This window comes from Centroberyx affinis, unplaced genomic scaffold (assembly GCF_046629955.1).
Source record: "Centroberyx affinis isolate AG114_WGS23_722 - 3 ecotype Tasmania unplaced genomic scaffold, CSIRO-AGI_Caff_v1 ptg000693l_1, whole genome shotgun sequence".
Classification (NCBI taxonomy): Eukaryota; Metazoa; Chordata; class Actinopteri; order Beryciformes; family Berycidae; genus Centroberyx; species Centroberyx affinis.
This window is the reverse complement of record NW_027279313.1, coordinates 69,339-96,097: the sequence shown is the minus strand read 5'-3', so window position 1 is coordinate 96,097 and position 26,759 is coordinate 69,339. Positions and strand designations below refer to the sequence as shown.

Below are 26,759 nucleotides of genomic sequence, written 5' to 3'. Positions count from 1 at the left end.
TGAGGAAACATTGAATGTTTGTGATCTGGGCCAATGCTGTCCAGCACCTGAAGTCACTGCTGTTGTGAGTGCGCTTATGAATTATTGTGCAGTAATTAACTTGCTGCTAGAGAGAAAATGTTATTTTCGAAAATTAATCAGTTTACATTAGTCACTGAATTAATATGTAATTTAATTTTAGCCTGTGTTGTACTTCTAATATTATTGTAGGCCCGAGCAGGCGGAGTGTTAGAAGCAAGATCCAGAGGGACCAGAGAGTATTTCAGGCTCACTCTGTGTGTGTGCATGTGTGTGTGTGTGTGTCTGCCATACATCGGCATGTCGTGTCACAGAAGACTTTATATTTTGAGGAGCTGTCTGTCGCCTTTGATGAGGCGTCTTTGAAATACAGTATTTGTGAATATTCATAAGTTTGTTTTCTCCTCATCTGTCAAATTCTTGTCTGCTGCCAGAAGTGATAATCCCCCGTTTTTCTTCTTCGGCACACTTGGTGCTCTGAAGGAGAGAAGAAGAGCTTGGTGAAGCCCCTTTGAGGTCAATTAAGGATTAAAAAATACTCAGGCGATGAGAAATGGGTACAGTATGGTGATGGAGTGTCAAAGTGATAGTAGAGTATAAAAGGTGGAGCAGGACATTAATTTTTGTTGCTAATTCTCTACAAGGGTGTAGGAAGTAAGCGACATGTACCCTCCAATATTGAAGAGGACAAAAAAAAAAAAAATGAAATGTACATGCTGTTTTGACAAAAATGATTGGTTAGGTGTGCTAGTGCCTTCTTTTTTCTAGTCTAGGGAAGTTCCCACCTTGCCAACGCTAAGTGGCAAATGATAGCAGAGGACACAAAACATTCATCAACGGAATGGAACGATTTCTGCCTTGACATTTTTTGTACAATCTTTGGCAACCATCAGCCAAAAGCACTATGACACAACTGCTATTGCGATGGGGAATTTATGTGTATTTATGCGTGTATCTCAGTCCTAATGGCACGGTGTAAAGCTTTCGGGTATCGTCTACTGTCAAAATCAATGTATTCAGTTCTGTTTTCATAAGAGGTAGTTATGCACTTTGGCTGTGATGATGGAACTACCAAAAAGAAAGCATTCATTTTTGAATATGAATAATGCACTGTACTGTAATGTTAACTATTGGAAGCACTTTGACTGTCATTGTAAATGCACAATATGATTTGATCCAGCACTTTATTTTACACTGAATATATCTCCCATTGCTGTTCTTTGTGGAGCTAGTGACATAAGGCTGGCATGCGTAGGGAAAAAGCACAGTAACTGAAGAAATGTTTGTGGTTTGAGAATGTGTTGGTATTTACTGCTATGTTCTTGTGTCTGACATTATATCTTTTAACACTGAGTTTCATAACATCAACATGCCTGCATTTTTCAGAGACTGAATTGGGACTGGGGTAGAAAGTGAACAGAGGCTTGGGGTAAAAAAAAAAAAAAAAGCCCCTCAAAAGTTTCATTTGCCCCTGAATTTTGATTTTTTTGGGTGGAGAAAATCACACAAAAAAAAGACAGAAAATGGAAAAGGAGTGCAGCAACTTGTATACCAAGTGATTCTTACATCAACGAAAAATGCCAAAATCTGTTTATGTCACTAAGAAAAGCTCCCTGTGGAAGAAAATGTCCTACCCTGACTCATTGAAACTGATCCCCAAATTATTATGGCCAAATCATTAGTCAAATCTTTAGACCGTTTCCATTTTACCAATGGGACAGCTGTGTGAAATGAATCATTATCTCCAGAAAGCAACTCACCACAGATGGATTTATTTTGCAGTCAAATTTACACAATTACTTGGGACGTGATTTTGGACACCAGAACGCACGTTACACATGACATACTGTATATCATGTTACAGGTAAAACACAGAGTGGGTGATGGATTATAGATATTTTTGACATTTACAGTAGGTTACTTATCCTCATGAAAGTTTCTCATACACAAACATGCGTACAGAACACATTCTCTCCCTCTTTCAAATGCATACAGACACACATACACACAGAAACACACACACACACACACACACACACTCTCATAGACACGTGTTGCTCCACAGAGATTCACTTTCACACCCTGAAAACAGGTACACAAACGTAAACGTACAAAAACACAGTCACAAATATAACAGGTCTTCATCAAGAGGTCCACCTGTGTGCCAAAAATATAGCCTACATATACAGTATATATCTATATACATATCAAGAAGAGACATCATTTGTACACCATGGCAAATTGATAGCAGGCAACATTTAAGAGCAGCTGAGCAACAATGGTACATTCAGAATTCAATGGCGATCAATAGAACTCACACACACTGAACACTCATAATACTACATATTACAGGCTCAACAGGCACAACTGCCAAAGAAAAGGCATCTAAAGATAGACAGAGATATGCCACACAGAGAATACTCACATTTAAGTAAAATATGTCAAGGTTTTTGTTTTTTTTCCCTGACTAAAAAACACTAAAGATTAGTGTGTGTTTTTGAAACGCTGAACCAATCGTCAGAAGAGATGTGTGAAGAAATGTGTCTGACGTTTTTTCCTGGTCAAATAAAATATAGTCAAGAAAAAAAAAGCATGTCGCTTTTGCCGGAAATGAAGCTAAAGATTTTGCAGTGGGATGCACTTCAGTCCTAAGTTACAAAACCAAAGCTATAAGCTGGTTTGCTGATTAATGAGAATAAAAAAAGAAAAAAAGAGATGTTTGAACAATGTCAAGCATGTGGCATATAAGTGCCATCCTCTCCCCCTTTCCTCCCCACAAGCCACTTGCTTTATCTCTTTCCCACTCACAAGACTAAGAAAACTAAAAACCTAACACTTGGCTGCCACCTCATGGCGGACAGACGTAATAGCGCAAACACGGTCAAGGAAGGAGTTCCTCTTCTTCTTTTCACAGACAGTAACAGCTTTGAGACATGGTCGTTTCCATCTGAGCCGACGGACTCAGAGTGACAGCTGGTGATAGAACGCGTAAGAAGCAGCAGAGTGGTTTCACTACACCCTCGTACACACGTTGTGCGTTATCTATCGCAATTGTTACTCCATCTGAAACCTCCTCGATTACCTTTGTCGTCTCTTCCCCCTCAGGCTCCAGTTTACCATCTTGTCCGGATGTGACATTTTCAACACAAAAGTAATGCAAATGTGTTTTGTCCCAACCTAGACATGCAGATGCATTGAAAATGACACATCCTTTTGTATGTTTATTTCACCTGTACAATATATATCTAACTTGTATTATCTTGACAGTGCTTTTTTTAGTGGTCGTATCTAGCCTCAATGAAGTAATAACACCCACTGAAGCTTTGGACAACAATATCCCAAAGTTTTTTTTGCCACACATCGCATTTATGGCACTTACACCGCATCACTGCAAGGAGTCAACATCAATCAGTATCATAAAATCATACATCTGTCATAGAACTATCTTACATACAGGAAAACAGATAGAAATTGAGTCATTTCACATGACACTGGTTGATGAAAAATAAATATACATCCTTATCTGTTCAACAATATCATCTCAACGCGTAAAGATAATACATTCTTTTTTCACTCAGAAGGACTTGATAATGACAGTACAAAAAATAAACATTTTGCGTAAATATATCCTCCTGTACACATCATTTGTCAACATTTCTGCATCTTACTAATTGATTTTACCCACCTGGAAAATTATTGTTTGCTAAGCTTGTTTCCTTCATAAAAAAAAGTGCACAAACAAAAGAAAGAAAGAGAAAATGGGCAAACACTCCACGATTGTCAAGAGCTATCACATTAAAGCATCTTTTTGTTAATTGTTGCAACACGTGTTGTTTCTGTTGTGATGTCGTTAATGTGTGTGAGGTTCACGCTTAATTGTCCCTGTTCCAATTCGAAATGGATTTGCAGTTACCTTGAATGGGTGATAGTTACACAAAAAGACTAAAAAAACAGCAATTGTGTGAAGTTATGCGTGAAGTCAAGACACATCAAACACATCATAATTGAACAAGGAATCTTTTCACACTGTGTTACAAAGTTACAAATCCCTAAAGACAAATCAAATGAGCAGCAAATGAAAAAACAAAACAAAAAAAACACTGAACATTACCTATAACTGAGCAAAACATCTTCCTTATTGGATTACTCTAGCTACAGTTCACATTGAGCCAAATCGAAGAAAAAAAAAAACACATCTTAAAGGCATCTATGACTTAGCAAAGTCATACACATATCACTCTGGACATTCTTTGCAGAAAATGACTCGCACTACTCTTTTTATGTTGTTCACCGTAAATCAATGTGATAGCTATTTGTGACTGACTAGGCACTTTGGAATGTGAGTATAAGAGACGGTTCGGTTTAAATTTACAGAAGAAGAGCGATTCAGCAGGGTGGGATGGATGGGGTGGAGGCAGGCAGTGGCTCCAGTGCCTGCTCGGATAAAAGCGTTCACCAAATGGCATGTGTATGTTTCCACAGTCTGCCAGGATCACATAAGAACGTGTCTGACACGTCTTTAAAAGGGGAAACCGTGGGAAGGTAACTAGGTAAAGGCCTCTCTGCACTGACATCAGTTGTGAGGGAGGATAAACCAGGTCATAATGTAGATTTTTACTGTATTTCTGTTTTTTAATTCTGTATTCATTCATGTACTGTCAGTCTTATACAGTACATATTCACAATGGCACCATGTTTTATTGTTATGATTATTATTATTATTGTTATTTCTAGCTACTGCTTCTTCTATAACTACTACTACTATTTCTACTACTACTAACAATAATAATAATATTTTTTTTATGGATTCCTTTCCCACAGGTTACCGTTTGCCTGGTTACAGCACTTGAAGTTTTTAGCACTGTGATGAGGTTTTATTTTCAAAAGCAGGGCTGACTTTATCTCATCTAGACACATCTTATCTAGAAGGAACGGGAATAGAAGGAGACAGTAACTCTCTGTCAAACAAATAGTTCAGAATAGAGCGGGTAGGAATCTCCATAGGATACTTGTAGGTCCTCGGGATATGGGATGAAGTCTACAGATTTGGGCTCCAGTTCCTTTTGTTGAAAAGGTCAATACAATACCGCTTTATGAAAAAAAAAAAAAAAGATAGATAGATAAATAAAGAAAAGAAAGAACAAAGAAATTCAAATCCAGACACAAAAAGTAACTATTTACAAGGTATCAATCCATGAGTTGTTTTTATATATCTTTTGACATACTCTGTACTTATGGCTGATTGTAGAAAAATGTTGAGTTTGAGATGAAACATTTAAACAGTTAGCATTTGTACAAGCAAGGCGAGGGTTTGGTTGCTCTTTCACTTTGGACCATTGTCAGATCAGATCCAATCAGGCAACCTTTATGGCACTTTGAAGCACATTTACTGTACACAGCATCAGCCAAACATGACCCCTACATTTGAAACACCTCTCCTTTTTTCCCCCAATTTTCAATGCTGCTCTATTTTGGTAAATACTGTAACATAAATGAAACAAAAGCACTGCTGTAAAATGAAAATATCAGTACAGATAGTTTCTAGCTTCTCTGTAGCAAAATATTTGAATTGATGGAGTAGAATTTGAATTCAAAGAGAACATCTACAGAGAGTGCAATGTACCACTAAAATAGTAAAATAAACAATAAAACAAATAAATTAGACAAATTATATAGGCAACAAAATCATAAAATAAGAATAATGCAGTTCTAATGTATCAGTTATCTTCAATAAATGCTTTCTGAAATACCTCATTTGCTAATGGCCAAACCAGGAAATATAAGACAAGGGGGCCACTTTGGTCTGTTCTGATTGGTCTAGATGTATGCAGGACGGCACCTTGAAGTTGACTCTGGCCAATCAGACGCTCAGGTGGGGAGGCTGAGGTTGGCGTTCTCTGCCAGGGGGCTGGACATGCGTATCTGGGAACTGCTCTTGCTGAGGATGGACAGCTGAGTCCCTCCATTCACTCCACTGCTGGCCAATGAAGGGTGCCTCTGCTGCTTCAGGTCCACAGCAAAGTACCGGTTCACCGTCCAGCTGCGCCATTTCCTCTTGATCTCCGACTGCACCTTCAGGGAGAAACTTCACAAGGTCATTTTTAATGTACTTTAAGCTGTACCATCTCCATGAAAAGGTACAGTACACTGCAGTCTGCAGCTAGTATCAGTAATCATATTTAGTCTATTTAACACTAGTAGCAACAGAGAGCTCCATTCCTGAATTATGTATTAAGTGTGCTATGTAAATCAAAAATAGCATTTTAAGAGCATTTCTGTGTTGAATTGATGGAATAAGATGTCAATCAAAACGTGTGCAAAATGAATGAGTATGAACTGGGACATAATCGTACCTCTCCATTGAGGAAACAGTAGAGGACAGCTACCACAAAGCCCTGAGGAGAAGAATGGAGACAATAATTAGGAGAAAAGTAGCTTGTGAAAAGAGCAGCTGGCGATTTTGCTTTCATCTTTAAAAATAACTGCATCTGTATTGTGTTACAGCTAATATTACATCACACAAATTCAACCATCACTATTAAAACTGCAATAGACCACTTTGCATGTTGACAGCTCCAAATGGCAGCAAGAGGTAAGTGTTTGAAAAATGTTAATTTCAATGCTCAATGCTCATGTTTACCAACTTGGTCGATCTGTGATGATTTATACAGTTTGTATTTTGCTCTTAAGTTTTTATTCGTCACTTCATGTGGGCGGAGTTTGGGGGAATGGGACACTCTTTGCTGTTGCAGCCCCAGTTTGAGATGTAGGCTGGTAAGATAGGTGTAGTTACATACAACTCTTATCAAGGGCAGCTTTAAAAAGTCTATAGGAAGGTTTAGATGGTGTATAGCCAACCAAAAATGGGACAATGAAAGCATACCAAAGTAAATTAAAAAAGTAACAGTGTAGAGCAATGGAAAGAAAATGTGTTTCACGTGTATTAAGGAGCTGTGTCTCTAAGTCCTTTTGGTCTTTAAGGCTTGAAAATATTGTGCTGAGCTTACTTTAAAACTAAACTTCTAAGGGATCTGAACAAGGTTTGACAATCACTATCATTCACCATAGCGGCTTCTTTCCATCTATATTCCAAACGCTACATTATCCTATCTACCTCATCCTTCATCTCGTGTCTCTCCTTTATTTAATGCGGAAGTTCAAGGAGGTGGAAGCGTTTTACCTGGAAGGATCCAAGCCCCAGCTCAAACACCAGCCTCTCTCTCTTGCTGACGTCCTCGGGCGAGAAGGCGAACACAGTGTAGTGAATACCAAACAGCGGGATGAGCAGGAGAGTGGAGCGCGCCAGACGCCTGCACACACAACACAGCTACATTACATCAAAAACCTTAAATCTTCTTGGACAGAGGCACACTTTGATAAGATTGAGGTGTAAATCAAAAAAACACAAATCAAAGTCATTCTATGTGAACACATTTAATCTCTGCTGGCAGTAGATGTGATGACACCACAGAGATACTGATGCAATGTTATTGCAAGTTTATCTTCATCTCAACTAGACATCAATTTGCCTGTTTAAAATCTAGACTTAATCATAATTCTCTAGTGGTTTTAGGGGTCAGCATTAAGACGGGGGTTCGGTTATCATACCGTTACAAGTTCTGACACTGAAACTGGGCCAGAGAGACATAACTGTTGACATGTCCTGATATATCCTTGTAGTCACATAGAGTTACATTTGTGTTTTTATCTCTGCAATGTCATGCAGCAGAAAATAGTGTCTCACACACACTGAGGATGGAGGAAAAACACAGAAACACACAACAAATGATGCAAAAGTCATAAAGTAATGGGAGAGACAACTGAGCAAGACAGCAGTTCTTTAAGTGCAGTCCAGGGACCCCAGAGTAGATCCATTGCACTCTGAATTAATTTATTATGAGTTAGTGTAATGAGGGAGGACTATTCTGATCATGCAGTAGATGGAAGATTATCCACTGCTGTTTGGGCATTTAGGAGTCCGGGGCATGAAAAACTTTAAGAACCCCTGGTGTAAAACACACATGCGGGTCAACACAAGCAGACACACAAATACACAAACGCACATATATGCACACACACACACACACACACACACACACACACACACACACACACACACACACACACACACACACACACACATGCACACACACAGGCACACGCACACACTTACAGTGTGATGGTGGATAACTCTGACATCCTGCACGAATGCTGAACAGCCTGTGTGGGCTCACTGAAGCATTTCTGAGCACAGCTGCTACACAGCACAAAGACAATACAACAGTACAACAAAGACAATGTCTTTAGGGACACAGACACACAGCCTCACACACACATATTCACACTTGGTCACACACACAGGTCTACGCAACAGATGAGAATGGCACTCTCTGCAGGGCCTCGAAAGACACTGTTCTTGGTGGTGCAGAACAACACAGAACAACTCCTTAATGAGACTGAAGCACTCTGTGTGCAACAGCCAACAGGTACGGCAAACAATTACATATTGAGAGACAACCAAGTTTCAGGAGGACACATCAGATGCTTTATAATAATAATAATATGTAAATGATACAGGCTGTCGTGAGACAGGCAACACGACTGCAAGTCTGAACTCCGCAAGATTTGGGAATGAAGTTACTCATCAACCACTGTAGTCTAGAAGTTTCCTGCAGGAGAATCAGACAGATGACAAAGTCACCTTTTTTTTTTTTTACTATGATACTACTATGATGATGATTATAGGTATGATAGTGATGCAGTAGGCGTTGCTTAAGTACCCATAATCACAGGAAAAAATGTCCTCCTGTGTATTACGGCTTTTATACAACGATTACTAATGCATGTGTCCTGTCTGGAATTCTTTCTTTAATTTAGTATTCATACATAAGAATGAAAAAACAGAAGAAAACAAAAAAAGATCACTGACTAACTCCCTGGTTACCACAAATGATGGTGCCACAATCAATACATTATGGCCAGCCATGATTTTTGGGAATTATCAGTGGAGCGTGTCTTTGATCAAGCAAAGATGAATAACATTTTGCAAGTTGCAGGTTTTTTTTATGTGCACTGTATACTAGATATATCAAAGTTGGTAACACATGGTAAAACACCTCATTGACTCGCATGTTCACCATTTTTCAAGTGTAAAATCCTCCACTCCACACCCACTTGTGGCTTCACTTAAGACACACAACACTGGTTTTGGGTGAACATGATGATTCTTCATCAGCTAGGCTGTAACTTACAGGTAAATGCTGGATTCGTTCCCTCCGATATCAGGGGACTGAAGCTTCTGGACCAGGATGATGATAATCCCAATGAACAGAACAAAATTGATCTGCAACAAGAGAAGCAACACAAATAGGATATATTTTATATGCACTTAATATACACTTTGTGTGCATACAGGCAAACACATTGAGAGATTTTTATTTATTTTTTCATTGTAAACACTCGTGGAATATACAGTGCCTATGTGTTTTATGTCCTATGTCAGTTATGTGTATTATATGCCACAGGTAGCCAAAGGCAAGAGTGGGTAATAAGGTTTTCTAATTGCATATAATCTGGAAGATTTGTCATAAATTACATGCTGGTCAGGTGAGCCGTGGTTGAGTGTCTGTAATAATGAACATATTAGAGTGGTGATGGATATCCAAGAGGCAGAATGAACCAGTCACAACGTCTGCCGTACCATTATGGAGGCCACCACCGGTCCCTTGATCACCCACCAGAGGGCGGTGTTCTCATTCGTATCCCAGCATCTGGAGGAGGAGAAGGAGGAGAGCAGGGTTTATCTCTCTTCATTGCCAATACATGCTTATCCCAATTTTCTATGCCATGACTTGATTGGATTTATTTGATGTATTTGGAAACATTTTAAGCATAGATGAAATCATCAATGGTGTCACAGTAGAGTCAGACTTATTTCCATCATGCTTGCCCTATACCTACCCTAAAATATTACCCATACAAAGAAAGCTCCTGCAAATGCATATCACTGCTCCATTTTATACTGTGCAGGCTCCATACAATAAAAGATGCAGAGGAGATATGTGCGCAAGGTATCTTTCTTCCGGATTTTAAAGTTTGGGGTTTGATTCCCTGCATCACTAAGGATATTCTCTACTTCCCTTACGCTATGTTACTGTATGTTCCCAAGTGACTTCTACACTATGAAGCTGGCGGATAGCGGATATGCATTTCCTAAATCTGAAATAGTGAAGAGGAGTTCGGACATACCCTGTGTCATCAATATGGAGCCTCAGAACTGCCCAGACAGTGACACAAATGGTGGGAGTTCCTGTAATAACAGTGATCATTATTAAACTGCAGCCAATTGCTGCACATTTAAAATAATGAAACCCTGTCGTAGGCTTAGGTAATTATTTCTCATGATTCCAATTATGCACAGTTATGGGGAAATGCCAACATACAGCAATAGTTTCCTTGATGGCTAAAGCTCTAATTCATAGATATAAATCCTACTTTATCTATGTTGAGATAACTATTACATGCTGTAATTGGTGTCATAACTGGAGGTGGAAAGAGTACTGAAATGTTTTTTCTCAAGATGGTACATCTGAATAAAAGCACTTGTCTTGAAAGCACTTACTTATTTTTGACAGAAGACCATTTAGACTTAAAGCATAACCCACCATCATGACTGGATACCTACCCCATCCTACAATGGTGTACCAGTAGAAGTAGCGTCTCTCAGGGAAGAAGGTCTCCACCAGCAGAGTGAAGAGATACAGACCTTCGATGAACAGCCAGAAGTAGTTGGACATGACGCAGTAATGGAAGAACACCATCACTGCTTTACATGTCACCTGCAGAGGAAAACACACGGTGAGCTGTATTAAATGGAGCAAATAGTAGAGGGTTACGGTTAGGGTTAGTAGAATTATAGTAGAGGGAAATCCATTTATTTCTTTATCTAAGATTTCTATCTATATCACTGATGTGGGTCAATCCCTTGAGGTGTTTGAAGTGCTCTGGAGTTTCTTATCATCTCACACAAAATCATTTCGAAGATGAAGAAATTCTGCTATCAGCAATTTGTTAGACCTTCCAAATTTTTTGTATATTTAAATATGGTCTTTAAAGGTTTGACTTCTAGATGCAAAATAAGCTTTTTGGGTTTTTTTCTAATGCATTGTGCAATTACAAACAATACAAATGCAAACAAATCTTTTACAGCTTCAAAATACATGTAAAACCCCTGTTTAATGGTCATTGTTTCTATCAAAAGCTCAAGACAATAAATGTCAGTGTGACAAATGTCCTCATTCCTATAAATCACCATGTAAACAGAGATAGTAGTCACTGGGGTGACAGTGTTACAACAGGGGGCACCACAGTGCAATTACAGATTTGGCCTTTAACAAATCAGCATGAAATATATAGTCAACCTTCTGTATGTCTGCATTCAAATTGCACAACAAACAGTAACGACCCCCAGCATCTCAGCTGGACCGCAATCTAATGACATCATGTTAATGAGAGAGTCCATATTCTCACCGGGGTCAACCAATTACAGCACAGATCTGATTCCCGGTACCGTGATGCCATTAAGCTGACCTGTGATCGCCATGGCGACAGCTGGAAGGCAGAGGGTTTGAAACGGGGGCAACGTAGCCATTGATATGTTAGTGCTCTGCTAGTAGAAGATTTCCACTGGCCTCACTAAACCATTAGCGTACCTAATTAGGTTTATTTATCATGCCTGCTAAACAACACTGAGAAATGTGTTGTTACCAGACAAAGGCTAAGCTTGTTTAGCATTTGTAATCAGACAATATTAGTCACCTAATAGCATGTTTGTCTTTTGTAAAATTTGCATTTGATTGAAGTTCCTTCAAAGGTTTATATCAAACAGAGAAGAGTGGAAGAGAAGAGGGTCAAGCCTTCTTAGTCTTTGAACATCCATTTATGTCTCATACAGAACAGGTAAGGTAACTATCCATAATACAGACATGTAGACATTTATTTCAAAACGCTGTACTGTGTATCAGTTTTACTAAAATGTAGCTGCCTGGAATTAATTAATCAACATCAAATTTGCCCAGAGGAGGAACACTGCCTTGGCTTCAATGTGTTGTACAGAGATGTTCAGAAAAATGAAGAAAAACAAATCCAAGGCACTGTTCTCTTAGAAAAAAGGTTAAAAAGCCTTTATTTTAGTGGCTAATTTATGCCATTATATATTAAAAGTTGCACTGACCCATTGCAGCGCATGCTGGCCTTCCTCAGGGCACCCGCGTTTTGGTTTCAGTTCATTGCTCATTAATCAGTACTTTGGAAAACACAGATGTCTCTAACCACAAAAACTCTGTAAGCACATTTCTTAAGATGACTTTTTTAAATGGACCTCATTTTTCAATTAAATCAGATTTAAATTAATCAAAAGATTCGGCTTTTGAATTGTAAATGGTTATTTATTGTTTGCTGTTAGGAACCAAACAAGCAGGTGTGGTTGCTGAGGTCTTGCCTGTTAATGATGACCATATGAGGAAGTATTTCTATTAGCCACAGATGATGTGGTTTTTAGGGCCTCTTAATGATCATACATATATGAAGCAGTTGTTATTACTAACTGTGTGTACGAAGCAGTGGTCGCTGTCTTCCTCAGCATACAGCACGCCGTCCTTGATAAAGACTGAGATGGCACGCAGGATGAAGGACACAAACAGGTTCATGTGAATGAAGTTCCTGGTGCAGTGGAGCTTCCTGGAGAGGAGAGAGCACATTTCACTGAACTGTAAAAATATACCCATCTTATCAAGTCATTTCATCTTATTTTCACTCTTAAACAGACAAGTTCTATAGAACTTTAAGAAAATTCAGAAACAAGCTGAAGTGAAACAAGTGAAACACCAGTATGACGCCAATTATGATATCAGGGGATCAATATATTATACCTGGCTTTAGGAGCTACATTATGAGGCTCACCTGAACCTGCAGAGAATGACCATGGCTGTAGTGAGAGACACCAGCGATGTGCTGTAGCCAACTGTGTACAGAGCCTTGACTGACGCGTAGTACATGTCCTGAAGTTCAGAAACAGAGGGTCAGTCATATTGTATTAGCAGCATGTGTGCCTGTAATAAATCTGATAGGACATTTTATATAAGGGAGATAAGGTCATACAGGTTTGGTGGTGTTGTCGTCGAAGAGGCAGACATCCACATAGTGAGGGAAAGGTTCAGACCAGCCGTCCTCGGTACAGTTGCGACTGACCTTTCCCATCTCTGAAAGCAAGAGAATGTGCATAGTTCAGCCTGAACTGACGTGAACTGAACTGGACAAAAATATACTTTCTCTCTCTCTCAAATGAGAGACCCAGCCAGTCTCCCAGTGCCCAGTGCCACTCACCATCGTCGGGGCCCATGAAGTCATGGAAGAGCTCTGAACAGTTGACCACTACAACCTCACCGACATTGGCAGCCTGCCAGCAGGTCAGGTTGTCCCACATCCACGGACACACTGAGGGGCAGAGGACAGGATATGATAAACAGATAATGGAGAACGCATGTGGTGAATGCTGGACTATCATACCACATTGTGTGCTGTTGCAAAGCTAAGGAAAAAGCAATGAATTGAATTAAACTGATTTGAATTGAACCAAAAGCTCAAGTTCAAGTTCAAGTTGGTTTATTTCTATAGCCCTTTATCACATATATGTCTCAGAGGACTTTACAGAGTATGAGCCTAAATAGATCTAGCTGATCAACAATCAACCATAGAACAGAATGATATAGGACAAAAACAAAGAAAGACAAAATAAAGACAATAAGATATCTATCATTTGAAAAGTGTGAAACTATTGAATATTATTTACATTATTACCTATCTTGACACTGTTACTTTGATAATTTTAACATTTGGAGGACATCATCAATGTGGTAACACTTTATTTGGACGGCTGATACTCAACTATCAGGTGACAAAAAGTAGATGTTCAACAAAGTGTCACTTGCCTATTTGTTGCATTTCTACAGACTATGTAACTCACCTAACCCTAACCTTAGCCTATTTCTAACATTAACCCCAACCCTATTTAACCGTAGCCCAGACATTGAATATCTATAGACTACTTTTCACAATATTTTTTTGTGACACATTATAGTCATTTAATAGAAGTTGAGTATCAGCATTGGACTATCCAAATAAAGTGTGACCATCATTCTTTTTTTTTGGTTGTTTTTATTCTGCGCAGTGAACATCAATTATCTGTTGGGTGAATACAAATGAACAGTTTCATTCCAGTATGTGAATCCAAAATGAAATCAACTTCCAACTGAATTCATCCAACAGTTCTCACAAAACATATCCACACTTTTACACCCCTCTAATTCTTGCCTGCGGGTCATTGCTCCACAAACCATTCTGCTACACATATTTGGCTGAAAAACAGAGCGATGTGACCAATGGGAAGAGTCAAAAGCAAAGGCCCCTGTTATATACAGCAGCTATTCTCTGAAGTACTGTTGGTGGCTACAATGATCAATAGCTGGTCTTTTTTCAAGAGGAGTGTAGTGGGCACAGTGGACACTATTACTGAGCATATTCTCACTGTTCTTCAACACAGACTGTTCGTCCTCCTTGTAACTCATTAAATTTCACCACTAAAACCAAAATATCACTGTTCTCAGTTCACCTGCAGCTCTCCTAACGGGGCACAGCAATTACTGAATTAGTGACAGAGCTGGTTGGACAAGCTGATGCCCTGGTTCTCAGTCTAGCTTCACACCTGGGTTAAATAATTTTTTATTTTATTCCGGTTTGTTTTATCTGACTTTAGTGCCAGATGGGCGGTTTGCTACATATAACGATGTGCCAGCAAGCTTAGGCAATCACAGCAATGCATTTGAAAGTCATTTCACATACTTTTTGTGACTGATAAAACTATCCAAATTGTCTTGACGTGATAACCCACACCCATCTGTCACCCTAAGCAGATTAAAACAAAAACAAAACATTATTTGAATATACTTTGGCACCCTTCTGCCTTTCTTTTTTTATTTAGTTTTGATCTCCCTCTATTCATCCGCCTCAATCTCAGCTTGACTCTTCCACACTAAAAATCTATAATCCTTTATTTTCAGTACTGTTATGACTGTTCTGGCTTTCATTCTGTCGTATTTCTTTCTCTCTCCTCTTCTCTCTCCTATTATCTTCAGCCCCAACCCCCCCCCCCCCCCCCCCCCCCTCCATTCTAGGTTACTGCGTTGTTTATGCTTGGGCAATTTTATAGTGCTGCAGAGGCAGGTACAAGTCTGTTGGCTAGTGACTGTGTGTGTGTGCATCTGCATGTGTATATGCGTGTCTCACTGTATGTGTTCATGGGTGCATACCGTATACGTGTGTAAATGCAGTGTATGTGTGTGTGTTCACGCGTGTGTGTGCATGTGTGTAATCGCACGTGGACGGCGCATGCGTGCGTTCGGAGACCTTCCTCTATTCTGCTTCAGTCTCTAATCTGTTTTGGTTCTGTCTGGTGAGCTGGACACGAAGCCAATTACCTTTTAAAGGGCAAACAGGAGCCAAATGAGCCGCACTGAGGCACAGAGGTAACCGGCTTAATAAAGCACTGTGTCTGCATCACTGGCTATCACACAGAAGATCCCACAATGCACTGAACCTTCAGTGGGCTACAAAGACCGAGTAACATACAGTAAATTCATACTGTACATGCATGATATTCATGTACACAAATGCACACAATATGGGCAAACACACACATACACACACACACACATTCACAATTTAGATGGCTGGATTCACAAGATGGATACAAATTCCTTCTTATTAAAGCTGATCTGATAACACACAGGCAGTGGACTGAATGTGAAATTTTCATATCAGGAGTATTCCAGTCATGGGGTTCAGTGCAGCTGCAGCAGAATACTGATCAGAAGTTAAGCGCTGATTGCCTCCGATACAGCCGCATGCTAAAAGAGCATGACATTCATCATTTTTATTAAAGGTTCAGCGCTGGACCAGATGGAAAAGCATGATGTCATGAGGCGCCTGGAAAGACCTGGAGCAGAACTAATGTTTGTGAGAATAACTTTAAAAGACTTAAGCCCTCTTAAGGTTAAATGAGTATCCTGTGTCAGTGTAACACTGTCATGATTAGGAGTTAGATTCCCTGTGTAACTCAGTCAAGGTGCAACTGCAAAATGCCTCTAATTTTGATCAAATTCATTATCATTTAGCGTTTTTCAATTTTTTGATTGAGGATGATTTAGTTATGAAACAATTTAAAACATTATGCACTTGGTTTTATACCTCCCATTCATTTCACATGGGCTAGATGGTGACTACCAGAGAGTAAAATATTATGCACCAATTTCACATGGGCTATAGACCAATCCCAGGTCAAAGAACATCATTTCAAAAAAATAAAAAAGAAATATATCATGAATTATGGATAAGTCTGAATAGGGAAAAATCACCTGACCAGACCAAGACTGCATAATATGTTGGCATGCATGGCTTGTGGTGGAAGTTTATGTCTTGGTTTCACCTTGGCTGCACTACACTCACAGTCTGTAAAGCATAAATAAACAACAGAATGAGTCACGTGTCTCATAACCTTCAAGTTATTGAATTCACATTTCAGTAAAATATCTCTCATTCTGTTCTTAACATCACTCTCATTTTCTCTCTTAATGGGAGACGTCAATTTTCTGTCTCCCTTTACTTCTTTCCACCCCGCTGTCCTCATTTCTCTTTTCTACCTTTTCTGCTTTCTCTCTCCTCCCCAGTCAGATTTCTGCGAACCAGGCATTTTTATTTCCTCACCAACGATTTGCTGTCAGCAGAAACACAGGACAGTTCCTTTTAAAGGGACAGGGGGAGATAAGGATCAATTAAAGGGGCAGGGAAGGCCAATGCATGTGACCACATGGTCGGAAAATGGACAGTTGAATAGAAGCATAAACAAACCGCCCACTTTACAGGAGGTGTAAGGGTCCAGTGTGAGAATAGGACATCAGCCACTGAAACTATCAACTATCAATGCAAGTGTTAACTGAAAACAAATGATGTACATTAGTTATTTATAAATGGAACATCTACTCCAATTCACCTCAGGGCTTCAGACTTTTTACAGCAATTTAAAAATACAAGAAGCTAAGAAAAGACCCACATGAAAGGACTGCATGCAGCTCTCTGTGTCCCGCTGCAGGGCCGACCTTTAAATTCTTCAGATGAAAAACGAGCTCAACTTACGCTTCCGTTCCTCTTTAAACTTGTTATCTTCTATTCTAAATCTTTCATGGTTTTTTTTGTTTTTTGTTTTTTTCCAAAGGAGCCAGTAGCTGTCAGCAAAGCCATGAGTCAGAGTGCAGTCTGGGAGTTGCAGTCTGTTGGGCGAGTTTCTCACAGCGCCTCAGCAGGAGGCCTACAGCAGTTGCTAATGAAAATCACCGTCTGTAGCCAAGAAAATAATTGCTTCCAGGTTTCGCATACCCGGTTTCCTGTGTTTTTGGAAGGGGACACGTGGGGAAACTGTGAAAGCAGCACAGCGTGACATCGCACGCAGACATTTGGTATGAGAATTGTATATCACCGGATGGTTGATTATGCTGTATAGAGGTATTTCATTGTGATATATTTGTATTATGACCACACTGCAAAAAATGACAAGTTGTCTGACGATTTCTATCTTGTTTCCAGACCTATAAAGCTTATTTCATGATATTTTTAGTCAAATTATCTCACTGCACTGGCTGCTGGTTTCAATAAATTTCACTTGATTTCTTTCAAGAAATCATCACAAAAGAATGAAGAAAATCTTGAAACAAGACACTTTCTCCAAGACAATTTAACTTTAATCAAGTAAATGTCCTGAAACAAGTTACATTATCCTGAAAAAAAAAAGTCAAATTTGTTGGAATCTATAAAAGTATCTGCCAGTGCAATAAGATGATTTCGCTAATCCTACAATAAGCTTGATAAGTCTTGCACTGCGTGATATAAACCTATTGTCATTCTTGGGTGAAAACTTAACTCCAATTTTGGTGATGTTCATGTTTTAACTTTAACTGAAGGATTACCTAATCCTCCATGGGTTGAGAAAGTTTTATGACCCTTGGGTCTATGAAACCCTTTTACAACCCATTACATAAACTGAAAAATACATGGTCGTCAAGCTAAAAAAACAGGCTGCTTTTATTAGTTCAGAGATGCATGTTTTTCACCCAACAACAGCGCTATGTTTTCGAAGTTAGAAGTAGATGTAAACAGTTGAATCACCGCGGCGCCATGAAAACCGGTGGCTTCACGCCAAATTACTCACACACACAACAAGGATGCGAGAACACACACACACGCACGCATACACTCACACAAACACACACACACACGCTCATGCGCAGACTCATGCACACGTCCTCGCTTACCCAATTCAAGGTCATCGCTGGGGTTATGCAGCGTGATCCTCTCCATGCATTTCTCCTGTTCACGCTTGATGATACAGTGCTCCGACTCCGAGGCCACCTGGAACCACAACACACACACACACACACACACACACACACATAATGTCACGCTTAACGATTATACAGACATGGTGTACCGTTGAGAATAGTGTTTACCAGCCAAGGAAGAAAACACAGCAGAGTAACCGAAGTGCTGTCCATCCATGCAGACATGATGCAGTCGGGGGAACTACTTACTCATCTACAGTCCAGGTGGTGTATTTATCTGTGTAGTCTATCAATGGCTTTCAACTTCTCCATAACTCTCCCTCTCACTCTCTTAGGGCCCATCTCTGTTTTGCACGCTCAGCTCTCATCAATCCCCCGTCTTCCTCTCTCTCTCTCTCTCTCTCTCTCTCTCTCCATCTCTCTCTCTCACCATGATAGGATAGGTGTAATATGTCCCGGCCCTCCAAGCCATGGCTGACTCATCCCTCTATCTCTCTGCCCTCCGATATGAATGGGCTTCAGGCCTCGCTGGCTAGATAAGATAGACCGCTAGGGCATCAACCGCTGTGAAGACATCCTAGAAATTCACTTCCTTTCTCGCTTGTGCACATGAACAGAATTTTAAAGCCATATGTGGAAAATATGTATGTGAAACATCATCCACCAGGCCTGTCTGGTTTGGTATGTTTTTTTATATGATTTGATTCTATGTGCAAGTTCCTGATTTATTGAAAAACACATACTGTCTCCAAAGCATTAAAATATTACTATTTGACATAGTGTTTTCTTGTTTCTGCCTCACCACTGCAACAGATTTGTCGCATTACTTCTAAGGAATAAAAATGTGTTAAAGACCTCATTGTTTCATGTTGTTTTTGATATTATTTAATGAAACCACCACAGGCATTGTTAGAGAGTCCTCTTTGTATCCCGTAACAAGCATCCATGTTGCTAAGCAGCAGGTAGCCAGCTAGGAGCCAATAGTTACTGTAGGCAAGCCTTCCCAGAAATGAGAAATAATTGGATGCAGATGAGTAATACTTATTTGGCGTAGGAGCAGACAGTCCTGCAAAATGAAAATATGAAATGTTGTTTTTTTTTTTTGTGATAAGAAAACCTGGATAGCAGGTTATGCGTGTTGTTGAGCTGGCACAGTCTTTTTTAATTTCACAATAATTACAACTGCTATTAGTGTTTTCTATGCAGATCCAGTGGCACACACACATTCTTCCTCAAGCAAATGAACACACCACAGACATATAGTCGCATAGAGTTTAGCATCAATACACACACACACACACACACACACACACACACATACACGCATACACACACACATTCCACACAAGTGTGTGCAGCTGTTTTGAAGAAGTGTATCTGTTGTTGTTCTTAGCTGCATGTTTCACATCTCTGTGCTGTGTCACACACAGAGTTATAGAGTGGAATCACACAGCTGGGAGACGAGTACACATACACACACACACACACACACACACACACACACACACACACACACACACACACACACACACACACACAACCCCCTGGAACGTAACTGAGGTCTAGGGTTTAAAGAGCTCTCACCTAAGAAACAGACCGCATTGCATGGGACAGTGTACAGATCCATGAATAGCATGAAAATTTTCAAGTGTGCATCTCATTCTCCCCCATTCACTCTTTTCCAACCTTTGCTTTTTTTCTCTACTTCGTCATTCCTCTCCTCTCCTCTCCTCTCCTCTCCTCTCCTCTCCTCTCCTCTCCTCTCCTCTCCTCTCCTCTCCTCTCCTCTCCACTCCTCTCCTCTCCTCTCCTCTCCTCTCCTTTCCTCTCCTCTCCCTCTTCTCTGGAACAGATGTCTGTCCAGATAAGCCGTCCATTTTGGAGCGGCAGAACTCTGTTTTCCCCCAAAGCTGTTTTTCGAGGGCCAGATAACTCAGTAGCTCCCACAGCACAGAACAGATAATAAAACTCCCATTTGATTTCGCCCACCACTGGCCCACCATACAGACACATTAGACACACAACAAGTACATCACAGCGGGCTCCAGCTGCCACATCAGCCGCTGAAGGTCAGATGGAGAATGAGTCGTGCGGCACGTACAAAGATGTCAGGAGAAGAAACACTTTGCATATGTTAGGGGGCAGTGACAGCCTAAAGGTTAAAGAAGGGAAGGTTAAACAAATCAGTGCATTGTGAATGAGTAACACTCTCCCCAATAACTACCATCCACCTACCAATAACTACCAACCTCACACTACTAGTACTATTAGTACCACTACTACTGCTACTACCTCTACTACTACTAATGCTACTACTACCAGGGTTGGGGTCAATTCATGAAGGAAGTCATCAATTCCAATTCAACTGAGGAATTGGAATTGGAATTTGAAAAAAAACCTACAAGAAACAGAATTGGAATTTCATGAAGTTGTTTTTTGGTTTAGTTAACTGTTATTAGTTATATTACTATTATTATTATGCTGATGCTACTACTACTACAATTACTACTACTACTACTACTACTATTACTACTACTACTACTACTATTACTATTACCACTACTAACACTATATTACCGCTACTACTAAAACTACTACTATTACTACTCCTCCTCCTCCTCCTCCTACTACTACTACTACTACTAGCCTACTACTAGTACTCTAACTTCTACTAATACTACTAATAACAATAAGAAGATGAATACTAAGAAGATGAAGAAGAATAAGAAGCATAAGAACATCATCATCAAATCTATAAGTAAAGGATGATGCCCAGGATGACCAGTCAGTCACATAATAATTTGCACCTAACCCAAAATCTAGCTGTGTATATGTCTATCTTATCCAACTGACCAATGAAAAGGAACAGCTGCTCTGCTGCATCGGTCGCCCCTGACACATAATTTCCTTCAAACACTCGAGTGTATTCCTCCCACACACAGTATCTTCTGCAACTCTTCCATTCTGCTCGTTATTTCAATGAGGCCGCTAATAAAAGTGAGTCAGAGCAGATGGATAGGCAGCTCTCCGGTCAGCCAGGCCATCTGTTATTGTTCTAACAGGCGGTCAGTCACCTTAACACAGAGCTGATCAAGGACCTGTAACGTATGCTGATGTGCTGATGCGGCATATGGCGATTTCCTTCCTTCGAGCGCCTGCCACTAACGGACCAATATGAATGTATGAACACAAGCCAGAGATGGACGCTGGAGGGGGACTGATGATGGAGTAACAACCCAGCATGCAGACTAACATGCACACACACACACACACACACACACACCCATTGCATGAAATGTTTTTGCACTCTACTATATTCAAACACAAACGCAGACACACATGTGTACATATATGAATGCACATGCACAGACACAAACACAAACACACATGCACACACTAGTTACTCACCACCAACGGTAGCAGAAAGATAGCAGTCAGCAGGTAGCCTCTCATTTTCTCCTGTGAAGTGATTATCTCCCAGAGGCTAGACACAATAGGCAGTGTGTGTCTGTGTGTGTGTATGTATGTGTGTGTTTGTGTGTGTGTGTGTATTCACAGGGATGCAATGAAAATGCTCCCCTTGGCTCCACCGCACTTCAGCATCAAGGGCTCTGAAATACAACACACAGAGGAAAAGACTTTGTATGAGGACAAACAAAACACAAGAGAGCATCTTCTCGCTGCGATAGACCACAGCGTCACTGCTGGTCTAGAGGCTTGGAGAAGATTACAAATAGTAGAGATAATTTGTGGGTCACACGATATGTTAAGCTTAAACTGAAATGTAAAATATTCACATAATGGCACTGCCTCTAAAATTTAACTATTTAAGGTGAAAACATATGTGAAGAGTTAGGTATCAATTCTGAAAACCAAAAAGCTACCTTGGATACATCAATCAGTATTTCAGGTAACACAGATGATTATATCCTCTGTGATGTCCTTGTTTTGTATGTGAATTTCTTAATAAAGAGAATAACATACTTTCCAAAAAGTATGTTACTTTTCACAACCATGTTCCTTATGTAAGAGGAGGTGTTTCAATTATATAATAGCGGATATAGGCAACTTCATTTTGGAATGAACACTTATGAGCATATGGCACCTTCTTTTTCCATTAAACTTATACCACAGCATGAACATGATGTACATCAGGAGAGGAAAAATTAGGCTATGGATATGAAAGTCTATTTCTTAATGCAATTCTACAGATTACTGCTAAAGTTCAATGTATTGTGTACATGACAACAATGGAAATACGTCTCTGATTTCACCATAGCATCCCTGATTTTTGCTGCCTTTAATGATGCTATTCACGCATGTTTTTACGTTTGTCAGGTAAATCAAATCAAATCAAATCAAATCCATTGATTGTCATTGTGCAGCAACACAGCAAGGTGGTGACAGTACTGAGGTCCGTCTGAATGAATGGGGGAGGAGGGGGAGGAGGGGAGGGGGGGTAGACCCCCACCACCTCCACATCTTACTCATCCACACAGCTTCCCGAAAACACAATGATTCACTGCAAACAGAAAACACACTCCCTAGCGGTAGCATACACAGAGGTTCACAAAACGATGCACATGCACACACACACACACACACACACACACACACACACACACACACACACATACATATGCAGTCATTAAAGTACAAGCAGCAAGACGCGCACATGCATGCAAGTGCTGTCTCTCTCCCCACACACAGAGACAGACATAATGCAGGCACACACACACACACACACACACACACACACACACGCACACAAATTCCGCTCTGTGTCCCTACCCTCTAGTACCGAATCCAATTACTTCTAAAGCAGCTCTCGGATGCTTTATCAAGTAATAGGACAGACTGTGCTCAGAGGGAAAACCCAGAGATATAGAGGAGGATAACGGCTGTCAAGTGGGACTGAGACAAAACTGCCTGGGATAAAGAGTCAAACAAACATACAACCAGACATACATCCAGAAAGACAGACAATTTGAGGCAGGCAGGCAAGTGGACAGCTAACAGACGTCAAAGAGATGGATAGAGAGACAGAGAGGAAGACAGAAATAAGATTAATAATCTGTTTTCTGTTTCTCCTCATCTATTTGACTGCATGGAACAAAATGTCACAGTGACCATTTTGGCTCCCAATGAAAACCTAGTTAAAACCAGTCCTCAGTGTCTATGACTAATCCCTCCTTGGTACTGAGTACCGCTGGAATAGGAAACAACAGAGACCTAAACACCATTATTATGGTCCTGAGGGCAAGAAGCAGGAGATTCTTTGCTCAGCACTGGACGCATGTGAGTCACTTGAAAAGCTGTAAAGCGTTTATGCCATGGGTGTAAAAAAAAAAAAAAAAAAAGCACATGCTGTTCATACCAATGTAGGAGAATATTACCCTCGGGTTGTGTGGTTCAGAATGAAGGAGCCGAACCAAGAAATGTGTGTGCTTCTACCACACACTGATCATATAATTTATTTTATTGAAGTAGCCCAGCAGTACCCAGACATAATATCATACAGAGCAGGATGAGGCAGTATTCACAAGGCTTCACAAGCAGGAGGAATGGCTGAATCAACGGATAGACTATGGCATTTGAATAAAAACTGGTTAGTAAGATCCCAAACAGACTGGGGGGTTTTAAATGCTGGGAGACATACACTAAAATTAGAGGGACGGAGATCACTGTTGTCAATCAACCATAAGATGTCAAGTCTGAACAACAACTAGGCCTACACACTTGGAAAAAACAACACAGCCCAAGGCCCACACTTAGGCATGCACACACACACACACACACTAACACTGAAAGAGACAGTGTGTGTGTAGATACAGAGAGAGGGAGAGAGAGAGAGAGAGAGAGAGAGAGAGAGAGAGAGAGAGAGAACATAGTAAAGATACTCTCTGTTTTCCTTAATTATTTAGCGCCATATTGTATGAAGGATTTTATAGATCTGGCTCAACATATCAAGATCCTCCTCATGTATGTTAAATTGCTCCGAACATCACGGTGCATTAATAATTAATTCCAACTTTAAAAGGAACCTAGTTTGACATGGGAACGCTTTCAATTAACCCAAATGCGAGCCTTTTTAATGTTGCAAATGGGGATCGCGTGTCATATTGAGTGTCTGTCAGTGTGCAGCACCGCAGCCATTCAAAATCATTACTTCTTGACAGCTCTGTTAATAAGTTAAGTTAATATAATGTTGTCCGGTCATAATCATACAGGCTGTAGCCCACATCACTGGAAAAACAGCTAATCTCTACTGCGAAAGAGTCTCATGTGATCATTTAAAGTCCAGCTTGCAAAATGTCAGAGGATTTGTAGGCATATCGGAGGAAAGGAAATCATGCGATACAGGCCTAATTATAATCTATCAGTGACAAATAAATTTTCCCTTGGCGGTGCAGAATCAATAGGTTAATTTTGTACAGCCTTATTCCTCTTATTCCTGCATGCATGCGTTTAATTCATCAATTTATGTGGGTGACCTTTGCTTCGCAAGGGGAAAAACAGCAGTAATAAAACCAGTCTTCCCCTTATTTACACTCTCCCAAGAAAATCACTGCGAGGTTGTCTACTCGTGCCAAAACAGCAAACCCACTCACATTTCAAGTAGAAATAAAGCTTTTTCTTAAATATAAGGCTCAGTGAAAGCCTCCTTGATTGATCACTATAGCGAAAGCCACATAGAGATGAGAGTAAAAGCGCGCAGCACTCGGCGTGGAAAATAAGCGAAACGAACTTACCATTGCGTAATTTTCCTATAGGAGCAAATATCTACACATGAAGCCATTAGTCTTCAATGGTGTTTGATCTGTAATTGTTTCGGTGAATACCTCGGCGCTTGAGGCGTGCTCGTCGCTCAGTTATCGTCTTGAAATGACAGGTAGTGTTGTTGCAGCTGCTGCAGGACGCGCCGCTCACCGTGCTGGCTGCTGCTGCACCGCAAGGAGGAGGAGGAGGAGGAAGAGGAGGGTGTCCGCTCCTTCGGGATTTGCAGCTCGTCAGACAGATAAGCAACAAATTGAGGCAACAGTTTAGTCTACAAATGCAGGTATGCAGCCAGAGAGACAGGGGGAGAAACTTGGTCTCGCACACGATTGTCGTTCAGCATCTAGACGACTGAAACCAGGCTCCTGCTGAATTGAAAGGAAAACTCCGATTGCATTTCTTCTTGTGCTACAAGCCTGGGCGACTTTGTTTTGAAAACGAAACTAGTCAGAAAAGTCACAGAGCAGGCTTCTCTCACAACGTTTAACATTAGCGCCTGCGGCCCCGGACCAGATGTTGGCAGCCGCAGGTTCAGCCAGCGCTCGGGTTCCTTGCTGAGAGCAACTTCTAGGGAACTGAGTCGGTCGATAATGTGTGATTTTCTCAAAGATTTAGTCATAACCTCAATATTTCCCGCAGGAAAACTACATGTTGATACCTGCTAGTCGAGCTGTGCTATTTTTTGTTTTACTTTATATAGTATCTCACTATTTTCTGGGGAACTTGTCTTTAATATCAATGCATTTGACCAGGAGCATTTTGATTTGCCCAGTATGCCGCTGGCAATCCAGTTTATTTTCAGCACCGCGGACAGTGACTAAATAATTGCCTTAGGGCTGTCACCACTGGGCTCCAGTATATAGGCTCAGCTGAACCCAATCATTGTTTTTAGCCACACATTTTATCTGCAAATAAATAATTGAATTCCGTAATCATAACACCAATTGCTGAAGCAGTTAAACCTCTTTGGGTTTGTTGTGATTTTGGCCAGACAATTTCAGTAGCAGCTAGGCTGTGGCTGGCTGGTGTTTTGAGTGGAGCGCAACCTAGAAATGATTGATCACACAGCTGGGCCCTTTTGATGGCTTGGCCATAAATCAATGGGGCATAAGCAGTATTAAACCCTGCCATGTGGATATTCACAAAGAACAAAACAGGAAATAGGACATCACAAACAGCAGCTAAGAGACCGGCCCTATCAAAATTGATTAAATACCAAAAAAATACATGAACTCATCTGATTGGATGGATGTATTGACGTATGTTTCCTGCCTTCTCCGGAACATTTGAACACTGTTATTGGATCCCTCTCAAGGACATCCATGGGAATGCTCCCATTGAGAGAAATTGAACATTTCTCCATCATTACAGTCAGCAGTCTTGTGGCTATTTTTATCACTCTAATAGCAGGTAAAACAAAGTTTGAATCAGTGGTTTGAGCCCTGTTTCCATGGCAAACGCTCTCTGCTTCATCTTCCACTGGCTTCAAGTGTTTTGCCCTTCCACATCTCTATGAAC

The 26,759-nt window shown here is 40.4% G+C and overlaps 1 protein-coding gene across 1 annotated transcript; it reads right to left on the bottom strand.

Annotated features, from left to right (window-relative positions):
* Nucleotides 1-1,792: 1,792 nt before the first annotated feature.
* adcyap1r1a (adenylate cyclase activating polypeptide 1a (pituitary) receptor type I) lies at nucleotides 1,793-25,327 on the bottom strand. Its single transcript, XM_071519380.1, has 14 exons — nucleotides 25,217-25,327; nucleotides 21,873-22,075; nucleotides 18,438-18,534; nucleotides 13,402-13,512; nucleotides 13,177-13,277; nucleotides 12,979-13,076; nucleotides 12,624-12,756; nucleotides 10,703-10,856; nucleotides 10,267-10,327; nucleotides 9,719-9,788; nucleotides 9,270-9,361; nucleotides 7,199-7,328; nucleotides 6,372-6,413; nucleotides 1,793-6,090 (listed from the first exon to the last, which is right to left on the bottom strand). The coding sequence occupies exons 2-14, from the start codon at nucleotides 21,915-21,917 to the stop codon at nucleotides 5,887-5,889; spliced, it is 1,338 nt and encodes a 445-aa protein (XP_071375481.1). The 5' UTR covers nucleotides 21,918-22,075; nucleotides 25,217-25,327; the 3' UTR covers nucleotides 1,793-5,886.
* Nucleotides 25,328-26,759: the final 1,432 nt, after the last annotated feature.

Excerpts from the sequence above, each read along its gene's own strand:
- adcyap1r1a (XM_071519380.1), bottom strand. The coding sequence starts at position 21,917 with ATGAGAGGCTACCTGCTGACTGCTATCTTTCTGCTACCGTTGGTG. Across the intron at positions 13,077-13,176 it reads ACGACAACACCACCAAACCT|GACATGTACTACGCGTCAGT; the intron begins GTATGACCTTAT and ends TCTGAACTTCAG. Across the intron at positions 10,328-10,702 it reads GTACACCATTGTAGGATGGG|GAACTCCCACCATTTGTGTC; the intron begins GTAGGTATCCAG and ends CTGTTATTACAG.